This window comes from Anguilla anguilla, chromosome 2 (genome assembly GCF_013347855.1).
Source record: "Anguilla anguilla isolate fAngAng1 chromosome 2, fAngAng1.pri, whole genome shotgun sequence".
In the NCBI taxonomy this organism is placed as follows: Eukaryota; Metazoa; Chordata; class Actinopteri; order Anguilliformes; family Anguillidae; genus Anguilla; species Anguilla anguilla.
This window is the reverse complement of record NC_049202.1, coordinates 32,130,763-32,142,628: the sequence shown is the minus strand read 5'-3', so window position 1 is coordinate 32,142,628 and position 11,866 is coordinate 32,130,763. Positions and strand designations below refer to the sequence as shown.

Below are 11,866 nucleotides of genomic sequence, written 5' to 3'. Positions count from 1 at the left end.
TTGTGTTTTTTAAAATTTTTTTATTTACGCCATATTTGAGAGCCAGGTCTGGAAATGCTTGTAGGACCTCTCCTTATAAATGTGACCAGATGTTATTGTACCATTCCTAAACCACACCTGGGTGAGTCCATCCCTATGGGTATCTGGCAGAAAAGGGTTTACATGGAAGAGAGTTTTTTCATAGATGGGTTGGGTGCAACTTCTTTCCATGCCTTGTATGTATGTTGAATAGGTGGATTAGTGGTTAAGGTTTGGCGTAATTTAAATGATTATGCCTATAAGCAACCGATGACACTAGGAAATTTCTTCCATGTAGGGCAATTATAAAAGTTAGATTGCCATGTCCACACTGCCCTGGCTTGTACAGCCAAGTAGAATTTTTCAAAATTTGGCATAGTATGACCACCCTCATTTACTGCCCTCTGTAACACTGACAGTTTTACTGGGTGGCTTTTTCCATATAAACAGATTCAAACATGAATTAGGTTTCTTAAAGAATGCCTTGGGCACTGTAACAGCGGGCATTTGAAGTAAGCACAATCATTTGGATAAATATGTCCATTTTAATACAATAAATTTTCCCAAGAAAAGACAATGATAGAACTCTCCGCCTGCTGATCTCATTGTCTGTTGTCTTAAGCAGGAGAGAGTAGTCGAGGAAAAAAAGTTCACTTAATTGGTTTGATATTTGAATACCCAAATAGTTGATGTTAGTTGGTCTTGCTTACTATCCACTGTATATATATCCATTGAATATATATTTTGTAAAGATGAGAAGAGATACACCAAAAAGTTACATTAAAAAGCAATATACTTAAAAAACAATATATTTAAAAATACATCAAAACAGTGCACAGTACGGGAAAAGGACTGATGAAACTAACACCTCCATAATGCTGTATAGTATATTACTATTAAGACAAAATCACACTTTGCCAGAATCCCCAGTTTATGTAATATGGCTTCCGTTTATTCAGAGAGTGCCAAATATAAATCTGTTTGCAATGAGACTATTTCTTTGAGGAAGCAGAGAACAGAGTTCAATGAACTGTTCAGCCGAGGTTGGTTGAGAGCATCATAGAACAGGCCATATATTACATTCATCTCAATTAAAGCAGTTAATGGAAACTTTCAAGCAAGTATGCTTTCAACTTCATGCCCAAAGAACTAAATCATCTTCACAAGTAATATGATGTGATAGTACTATTAAGTCACCTGATGGGCATAGGCAGAAGGGATTTCCTGATCCTCTCCATAGTAAAATGAAGCTGATATTAATTTCAATATCAAACCTAAAAAAAAAAGAAAAAACGTGATCTGAGGCACTTCTACAAAAAACGGTGAATCAATTAGAAATAATTATGTATTTGCCCAAGGTTGGATTCGACCCCAATATTACCATTTAGCATTCTACATCTACATGTGCCTCTGCATGACAAGCAGAGATACTCACCACTATACTAAGGAGGACTAAGCACGGTACTGGGATACCAGTTTGTGTATACACCATCACACACACTGTTCCTTCTCATTTACCACAAATGGGTTTTTTTTTTTTTTTCCAAGGGACCCTTTTAGGGCAGATGTAATTGCTAAAAAACTGAGTGTAGTGTGGGACTGATAGCCTAAAGGGCCTTTGCAGTTGATTTTGGCATCAAGGAGTATCTTGATGTTGGGCAGAAAGCACTACAGTTTCGGTCTGAATACACCACTAGCTCAACCCTGTGGTCAGCGCTGAAATAGTTTTTGTATTTTGAAATGAAATTCCCAGGCTTGCAACGGTTTTTCCCTTTAGGGTTGGCGGTTAGTTGTGCAGCCAAGTTCCTGAGATGCGGACCCAGTTTTATGGGGCAGGCAGCCTTTATAGGTAGTGCAGCTGTTAAATTTCGATTGAAAAGTAGACTCATTAGCTGCTTCTCCACTGAATGCCATCAGTGTCCAACTCATGTTCTGGAGGCCCACAGTGTCTGCCTGTTTTTTGGTGATTTCCTTTGAAGCAGCAGCCAGCTGAGAGCAAGCAGGGCTGGCGTCAGTGGGACACACCCAGAAATGTTGTCCCAGGCCCTTTGGGGGTGGGGGGGGGCAGTCATCTGTGAACTTGTGATAAATATTATCGTCCCAGGCCCGGTAATTATATTAGATCATTTTGTCCCAGGAATTTCACCTGACAGCTCTGAGAACATGGTGTGTGGATCCTTAGCTAGTCAATGGTATTTCAACAAAAAAAATTAATTGATGCCAGAGCAGCAATAATTTTAATTTAAGTTGATAACTTTAATTTAAGTTGATGGAATAAAGCCCATTAAATTTGAAAAGGATAATTAAACAAAAGTCACTCTGATGGAGGGTTGAATGTGCTTGAATTTGAATCTACCTTTCTCTCTTTATCAATCTAGAAGACTGCCTTACAGTACATCTCAATGGGAAAAGCTTCCTAAAGTAAAGGAAAGAATAATTTCACCAATGTATCCAGTGAGTGAACATTTAAAAAAGGATTTAAAATTGAGTTTGAAGAGTGTGTCTTTCTTAGATTTGGAATCTTTACTAAATTGTTTTTTTTTAAATATTTTTTATTATGTGCTTTGTCACAAAATATTCATGCCTGTATCTCCTTTGTAACCTTTGAAAATAATGTTATGTTTCTATCACTTTTGTTTTTGTTACACTTTTGTCTTATGACCCCTGGTAATTATCTTTATGACCATTTTTCCCTTCTTATTGCTAAACATTTAATTATGATGTTAAATATTTTGTGCAAAATTGTGTTCAATAGAAAACAGCACAAACGTTTTCCTTTCAGTCAATTTCTTGTTCAGCTCATTCAAGAAAGGTGGCATTGCCCATGATCCATAGAGGGCACTGTTGACAGATTTCATTTAAACAGTATAATGTTGTATTTGTGACACTGTTAATTGTTTCTTGAGTCATTTCATTTATTGTCACCCCTCAAATAGATAATTCTTATTAAAATTTTTATTATTATTAAGGATGTGAGGAAATTCCTGAAATTTCTGGGTCGCCATCCCCTCGTCTTTGCGCTCTAAAGAACAAGAGGTGAAAGGGTTAACTGTGTGCAAACATGACATCACTCCAGGTGGACCATGGCTGTTGAAAAAAGAGAGCATCTCTTTACAAGGAGAAAGAAAGGAACATACCATTATCCTGAAACCTGACTACTGAGAGAATGATTCATGCATACACATTCACACACACCATCATACAACCACACATACCAGCATGAACAGACAGACACACACACACACACACACACACACGCTGCAAAAAGTACTTGGAGATCAGAGCCCTGATTGTGTCACAATGCAAACAAGTCAGAAAAAAACACTACAGGGATTGTTCATCCACTGTCATTGTCCCAGCCGTCCAGTGCTGGGAGTCTGTGCATTTTTGTAGCTCTGCTCTTTTTAATTACACTGTGAACACACAGGTCTCCTGCATTAAGACTTACGGGGACCTACTCTTCAAATATCTGTGCAAGGACTTACTTTACTGTGCTCTGCTGTCAAACCTGTTTATCAGGAAGATACACCATCCCTTCTTAATTTGTGAAGTAAGTACTGGGGATTTTATACCTTTTCTTCATTCTTGGGTTCTGCACTTGATTAACTCATTCCTATCCATCTGTGCATAAAACCACTTTGTCTTGGGTATTCATAGTGATGTCACAAGTGTCACAAGCGCTGTCCGGTTTTAGGTTGTGTCAGCCTATCTTGATGTGTCATTCACAAGCAATAAGGATGTTAACGTAATTTTTGGGGAAAGGGGGAATTGAAATACTTGAATAAATTGAAATGATTACATTATGTAATGTCATAGTTTCAAAATATGTATGAATCTGTAGTACTCTATTCTCGTGACACTACCAGAAGTCGGGTCCTTGCCTGAACTCTTCACTGCATACACAGACACATGGAACCACATCTGAAAAGAGCACAAACGTAGTAACATGAAACATTGCATTCAATAGCGAAATGGTGTAGGTAGGATTATGATACACGAAACTCACATATCTAGAAAACCTTTTGAAGGTCATGTATATTTTCTATAGTGAGGTTGATTGCTCCCACTCTCAGCAAACATTCTCTATTGTTTTATTCCATTGCCTTTGCACTTTCCTTAGTTCCCTCTCTCCCACAAAGCTACAGTCTTCTGAAGAGGGTGTGTCAGAGAACAGGTAGGCTCCTGAACAATTACTGTCCTTATGGCAACCCCTATTATCACATCATATTACTTGTGAAAATGATTTAGTTCTTTGGGCATGAAGTTGAATGGTGGGGAGAGGAGGACTTTTCCAAGAATAAAGCATACTTGCTTGAAAGTTTCCATGAACTGCTTTAATTGAGATGAATGTAATATATGGCCTGTTCTATGATGCTCTCAACCAACCTCGGCTGAACAGTTCATTGAACTCTGTTCTCTGCTTCCTCAAAGAAATAGTCTCATTGCAAACAGATTCATATTTGGCACTCTCTGAATAAACGGAAGCCATATTACATAAACTGGGGATTCTGGCAAAGTGTGATTTTGTCTTAATAGTAATATACTATAACACTGTTTGCAACCCTGTTGTTAGTAGTATGCGTGCTAGAGAGAAAATATTATATCATATTATTAAGAAATGCTCGTCTCTTCCCAAATCTCAAATTCTATTGACTTTTTATTCCAAGACCTTTGTCTGAGGACTCTAGAAAGTATTCTTAGCTTTTATTGCATTTCCTCACCCTTTTGTTGTTGTGATTAGCTCTTCTGTCGTGAATAGAAACAGCAGGAGACAACAATGGCTCTTCATTGTTGCGCATGACTGCAGCAGTGTTCTCGAGAAATGAATGCATTGACATCATGTAACACTGAGGACTGCTCAGCAGAGCTTTTTCATGGGTACATTTGCAATGTGAACTTTCCTGTGTTCATTTCCCAACTGGCCACATGGTGACAGTAGAATCATATGCTCAGAACTGGCAGTGAACACCTGCTATACTTGTTGTCATCACTCTTCCTTAGTTATCAAATCCAAGGAGAATGTCTGAGGTTTGAACTTGACTGATAGATGCTGCCTCCCCTCCCCCAATCAAAAATAGGACTGCGCAGTGCTCAGAGAAACAACCTATACTTAACTCAGCACCTGTCAGCATTGGGGTCTGGCCTCAACTTGTAACAATAAATGTAAGAAAATGAGAGTTAAGCTGAGAGCTACACAGATGTTCTCCACATCTGCATGTCAGTCAGCATAAGAGCTTCTGTCAAATGATTGCATTGCAATGTAACTATGAACTACTTTGAAGAAGAAACTTCAATGACAAATTTAAGTAACGCAACACTGTAGCATTCCCTTAAATATAATAGCTCAAAGTGAAGAAAAATCTATACTTCTGCACGGTTCCATCTAGGGGCATGTTTCCTCATGACACCAGATGGCAGGCTGTTGTAAGGACATCCCATTACGATCCTGGGAATCCCTCAATCCCGATCCCTCTCTCCCCATCTCCGCAGGTCCGTCATCCATGTCCTCCCTTTTGCGGAAGACGGGGTCCCGGAGGCAACGGAGCCCCGTCAGGCAAGAAGTGGTGCCTTTCTTCCTGCTTCCGCCCCGCAACGCTGCCGTGTATCCCGGCGACACTGCTGCATTCTTTGTCAAGGTATGGTGTGGGGGTTGGGGGGGGGGGGGGGGGGGGGCTGGGGGGTAAGGGGACTGTGACCCACTCTGTAGTGGCCCAGAGGTGTTGGAGTACAGAGAAGAAAGAGAGGGTACTGTATGTTGAAACGGGTTTGAAAGCAACGGATGTAGAAGGTGGGAGGGACTGTGAAAAATGCCCTTCTTCTCACTGCAGGTAGCGGTGAGCAGGAGACAAAAGTTTATTGTAAATTTGTATACCAGGTTTTAAACAGGTTTTACACAGCAAGCCAGTCTTATGGTGACTGGGTTACTGCTCCACACAGTTTGCTTAAAGCCAAAACTCAGTCACAAATACAAAGTCAAGTACAACCATTCCTTGAAATATGAGCTTAATCAGAAGCCTACAGCCTGAAAGCTTCAGTGTCATGCACAATGGTCTGAGGAGCTTGGAGACCAGTAGACTGTGAGAAAAGTGTGACACCAAGTCCCAGTGGTCAGGACTGTCTTGCTAATGAAGTGGCAGACCCGGTTCACGGCGGGGTGAGAATCTGTGTGGGCTTGGGGGACAATGCCAGCTGCTGGTCATTATAATCACAGCCAATACAGTCACAATGACACCAGCGCCAAGTCTGCTACTTGACAAAGTAATTTATCAATGTTGTTCTATTATGAGTACTTTATTGTGCTATTTTGCTCTCCTCATCCGTTCCCCTGTTTACTTTTAATATCCTTTTAATATCCTTTTAAGTCCAGCAGAGGGCACCCACGTATTCATAGTTGACTCCATGGTGCTGAAGTTACACAGCTTAAGTTTTGGAAGCCACTATTAAACACAAACTGAAATGACACCAAAGGAACATTCAAACGTCAAAGTTAACTGCTTTATCATTGTTCCTCTGAGTCCACTGCACTTGAATGAATCAGTTTAATCACTTTGCAGTGATTCTGTTCACATAATGCACAATACTTAAAGACATTTGGAATGGTTCTGTGTGAAAATAAATGCTGGACTCTCTCTGTAAATGTTTGGATAGGCAAATGGTTTGTGTATAAGCATAGCCTGGAGAACTGGCCAGGGCATTCACTTGCTTGTGCTTGATACATCCAGCTAGAGATCAGAGATCATTTTCAACTACTTAATGACTTTTCACAGAAAAAACATATTTCTTCCAAATAAATCAGAATGTTGTCTTCACAGTTGTTCTATATTTAATCAAAGTAGTCAAAATATCCACAGCATTTGATCCTAGTGTTTATTTGTACATTATAGAACTCATTTGTTTTATTTATTTATTTATTTTTTTGAGATGTATTGTGCAGTTTCTGTACTTTTTAGAATAATTATATTTGGCATGAATTTGACTTTGTTATTTTTATTTCATTTATTTTATTTCATGCTCATATCTCAATTTCAGTGGTATCATTTCATTTACGTAACTAAATTTAATGTAAGACAACAACCATCTTTGCAGTACTATGTCCTTTTTCACTTTCAAACCACTGACATTTCCTCCGTCTGATTAGGTACAGGGCCAACCAGAGCCGACAGTGGCCTTCTTTATTGAGGGGGTGCCTGTGGCCCCCGGTGGACAGTACTGCTTCCGACAGCTGGGCAGGGGCGTCCACATCTTCACTGTCACCAACGTGAACCCCACGAACGCAGGGCGGTACATGTGTGAGGTCATCAACTGTGCCGGCCAGGTACAGGCCAGCTTCCGACTCCAGCTTAAGGGTAAGCGTGAAAGGTTGTGCCCTGGTCCTGGGGAAAACCTGGAAGCAGGTTACGGGATACTTAGGGCACCTGGAGTGACAAATGAAGACAAGAAATGATCTGATGATTGATAGTTCAACCAATTTACAATTGCGCCAATCAATCTTTTTGTGGCTGGGCTGTGCTTATGACGGGAACTTATTCGTTGTTAGTTTTAGATCAAGACAGACGAAGGCCTATCCAACGTGTCCTGAGGTGAGTAAAAACAGCTATATCACATTTCTATCAAAATACTGCATTTCAATTCCTAACACTCCCCGTTGAGACATAATGTAATTCCCCACTGTTTATTGTATCAATGTTTTCATACATAAGGAAATGTGCCTTTTCTTGACTGCCAAAACAAAGCGGATGAGTCATTAGGTGTGTGTAAAAACAAAATGAGGGGCTTTTTTCAACATCTTCAGGAAACAGTCATTGGTTTGCATGTCAGTCTGTATATGAAACGTGTTTCCTGAAGAATAAAACAGTATCTGATATTTTAAAAAGTTAAAAGGCTAGACCCTTATGAAAACATCAAGCCCAAAAACTGCATATGAACACCAATCATGCAAAGAGTACACATGTAAACGATAAAAATAATCCCACTTAGAAGATAAAAGTGGGAAATGGTAACCTGTGCCATTTCAAGTCATATGTTTTGTTTTCATATGTGAATATTTTTGGAATTGGTATCACTCTGTATTAAACTAAATTGGCATGCATCCTATTCGGTTCTCGACTACTGTTCCTGTAGGTGTTGTAGCTAGCAACCATAATTTAGCATTTTGCTGTGCAGAATTTAAGTATAAACTTTTAAGTGCAGTCAATTACATTATAGCCTCAGAGATACAAACTTTAGAGTTAAAAAGTATCATGTGCAAATAAGCTATATCAGGCTCAGTATCAATGATGCAAAAATGCAAGCATTACACAGAAACAAAGCACACTTATAGAAATGTATAAATTCCATTTGTAAAAACGCCATCATTGAATGCCATCAAAATAAATTAAAATGACCTGTCATAATACTGTCTCTAGACAATATGTGAAAGTCAACATTGTTTGATATAAAGAAGGCAGAGAACAAAATCAAATTCAAGTAAGAGCCAAAGATAATGGGTCTTTGAAAAAATAAAAAAGGGTAAAAATTCTTAAAATCAGTGCATTTTCATGTCACTTTCCAAGTTATTAACATATCTCCAGACAGCATATCTCTAAACAATCTCCATTGTCAAAGTTTTTGTTTGTTAGAGGCTCTACTTGTCTTGTCATAGAACCAAAACAAGGAAGCAGTAATTACTTTTATAACATCAGTTCTTATGTAATTAGTATGTAAGCAACTTTTATGGGACATTGCAGAACAGGTTTCTTCTTACACACCGAAAGGCACAACATCATTAGACAGGCAGGAGAAATGTCTATGAAACATTCTGTATAACAAGCAGGAGACCAGTTAACAATTCTCATTCTCACAACATTCCCAGAACATAAGGAAAGTTAGGTTTATGTTCCAATTTGTACATTTATTCAGTTTACAGTGCCCCTTGAACATTATATATTTTCAAAAGGAAAGCTGAGGGACAATCTTAAAGCACTATTAAATTTTATTATTTAAGTTTGAAAAGAATTTGTTGATGGTCCTTCATGTTACTTTTATCTGGAATCTTCAGACTTTTTCTCCCCCTTTCTCTGGCTCTTTCTTTCTCTCAGGCGAGTTCATAGCTGGGGAGAGAGTCACCCCCGCTTTGTGTCCAAGCCCTATGCTGTGACAGTGAAGGAGGGGGACCGAGTGGAGTTCAAGGCCAGGGTCACGGGGAGGCCCCCTCCCTCTGTTACCTGGCTTAAGGTACCATACACACACCGTATTTAAATGCTAACGTGAATATACACATAACAGGTGCGCTCCCATGTACTTGACCTGAGGCACAGCCAGCACCTGCTGCCAGCAACTGCCAGCAACTTCAATCAATCACACGGCATGTGACACATTGAATATATGTCTCATATTTAAATAAAAGGTTTGTTTGATGAGAGTCTCAGCCCATGAAGCCATTCACTGAGAGCAGACTGATAGTTCCAGCTTTGAGCTTCAGCTATGTCTTTAGCCAACTATGACAAGCAGTCCACAGTAGTACACAATTGGTCACGTGCCATCGGTGTTTTTTGTGGGTTTCAGTCAGCCAGGGTTCCTTAAGCTACTGTTGAGTCAGTCCCTCCCATCTTTGTGCAAGGTTACCACTTATCATCATAGAGAGACATACAGTTGTATTTTAGCTGCAGTACTGTATCGACTGTAGCATCAAAATAGTCACTGACTCAGTGGATTGGTAGAGCTCATTTGTGTCAGTGCATTTTCTTCTTTAAGACTGGCACACTAGTGACACAAAATGCACAAACTTTCACTAGAGGGGTTTGTTAAAATAAAGGTCATTTAAATTTTTTAAATAATACCAGGTTAATTCAAGGATTGATAATATTTTTTAAAAACATCATAATCATTATGTCATTGAATGTGCGTAGTGTAGTATAATATAGCATAATGCCACTTATACAACGGCTTGGCTGAATACTCCATTCAGATTGGTCCAAAGGGTGTGCATTATTTCTCAGTAAAGGGACACCTCAGGCCTTTTAACAGTTCTAAAATCAATGCGCTACAAAATCCAGCATTCTAAAGCAGTTAAAACAGTGACATTACTCTTTCGTTTTGAATTGTTTTTACGTCCCCTCGCATTTTCAATGTCCAATTTCGCAATAGATGGCAACGTTGAATCACGATTCTAGTTACTGGCTTCATTTAGGGATGCCAGCCATCCCGCAAAATACGGAATCGTCACTTATATGGACAGTCGAATATGCGTTCCGTATTTAACTCACGGCTACGGGACGCATTTTCATCCGTATCTTTGTGAACGATTCCGTTTGTAGTAACCGCTGTTTTGAATACAATTCAATAGTTAGCTAGCTAGCTAGCCGGGATAACAAGCATGCTGACCTAAAACCCAGAATTTTAATATTGACTAGGTGACAAGTGACGGCGAAGCTATCATAAAGCTAACTGGAATTCAAACCCGGTTTCAGAGTGTCTTGGAAAAACGCAATGTCTACACTGCGAGACGGCAAAATTTAAAAAAAGCAAGACAGCTAGGGAGATTAATTTGATTGAGTAATGGTTTCATTTAGTTTTCTTAAATAATGTAATGACAAAAATGACCTAAAATGGTGGTAATTGTATGGTATAAAACGAGAAGGAACTATTTTTCTCGATGGAATCGTTGATTTCATAGAATTAACGACCAAAGGTTTTTGCTTAACAGTGGTGCAAATACAACTACGAACCAGAGTTTTGCTAAAAATAATAGGGGAGAGCGGGGTATGTTGTCACACTTTTCACTCTTTCTTACATTGACTGGGCACAATACATCACAATGGTATAAATGTCATACCAAATGAAAAAAATAAGTCTTATTACATATTTAAATAAGTACATATTTTGTATTCATTACATCTTTATATCTTATTTCAGTACAAAGTTGTAGACAGTTAAATACAGTGTGCTCACTTGTGACAACTTGCCCCATCAGCGGGTAAGTTGTCATACTATGTCGAGGAAGGTTGTCACATTGGATTATCAACAAATAAAAACACAACTACTGAAGTGTGAATATTGATTTTTTAAATTTCAAATTCAAAACCAAATTCAACATCATTAACCACTGATGTTGGCACGGCTGCCTGCCCGTGGGAACCTTTTGAAAATACCGAATCAGAGTACAGTAATTTACATGTGACAACTTGCCCCAAACTGACATGTGTGCTAATGTTGGCTAACTCTCAAGGTTAGCTCAACATAGGACTGCAGCTAAAGTATCAAAAGACACTTCAATGTCTCCTCTACTCAGTACAAAAATATAATTTTGAACATTCATACCTACCAAAGTTTTATTACATAAAATGTAAAATGTCATTTTTTTACTTTTGAAGGTGAAAAATAAGAAAATTGTGCTCACCTCAGAATAGAGTGACTTTGACCACATTTGAACAGGAAGTTGATCACAGAACATGTTCACAAAGTAGCTATTTGATTTTTGAGATAGCACCTCTTCTGTTTGAAATATGAACAGTTCTCCCCTATGCCCAAACGGTCGTGGAAGAATATTTCACTTTCAGCTGATTAAGTCGATAAAAATCAATAAATATTAAAGTAACCATATATAGTCATTGTTGGTAACCCGTTATATAAGTGGGATAAACCTCTCCGGGACGTCATGGTTTATTCCTTACATAATGGTTGCTGGAACTGAGGTCAAACAGAGAGAAAGGTCTTGAGCAGAAACTTCTGGCTATATAAGTGTGAGAAAGAGACCCACTGGCAGAAGGGGCTGAAATAGCTGTATGCTTGAGTAGTTCTGATGAAAGTTGTGATAACAGGATAACTGGCAGAGAGTCCTGCTCTGAGATTTATCCTTTCATCTGACCAG

At 38.9% G+C, this 11,866-nt stretch overlaps 1 protein-coding gene across 3 annotated transcripts in view; it reads left to right on the top strand.

Moving 5' to 3' along the window:
• The first annotated feature begins 3,391 nt into the window (after positions 1-3,391).
• Positions 3,392-11,866, top strand: part of mylk5 (myosin, light chain kinase 5) — a 42,123-nt gene continuing 33,648 nt past the window's right edge. Inside the window, exons 1-6 of one of the 3 annotated variants that reach the window (XM_035405532.1) lie at positions 3,392-3,568; positions 4,139-4,192; positions 5,509-5,654; positions 7,157-7,364; positions 7,556-7,598; positions 9,096-9,231. In XM_035405532.1, coding sequence (XP_035261423.1) covers positions 5,520-5,654; positions 7,157-7,364; positions 7,556-7,598; positions 9,096-9,231 — 522 coding nt within the window. In that variant the 5' untranslated portion in view covers positions 3,392-3,568; positions 4,139-4,192; positions 5,509-5,519. The remainder of the gene's footprint in view (positions 3,569-4,138; positions 4,193-5,508; positions 5,655-7,156; positions 7,365-7,555; positions 7,599-9,095; positions 9,232-11,866) is intronic. The other 2 variants (XM_035405534.1, XM_035405533.1) reach the window with 2 other exon arrangements.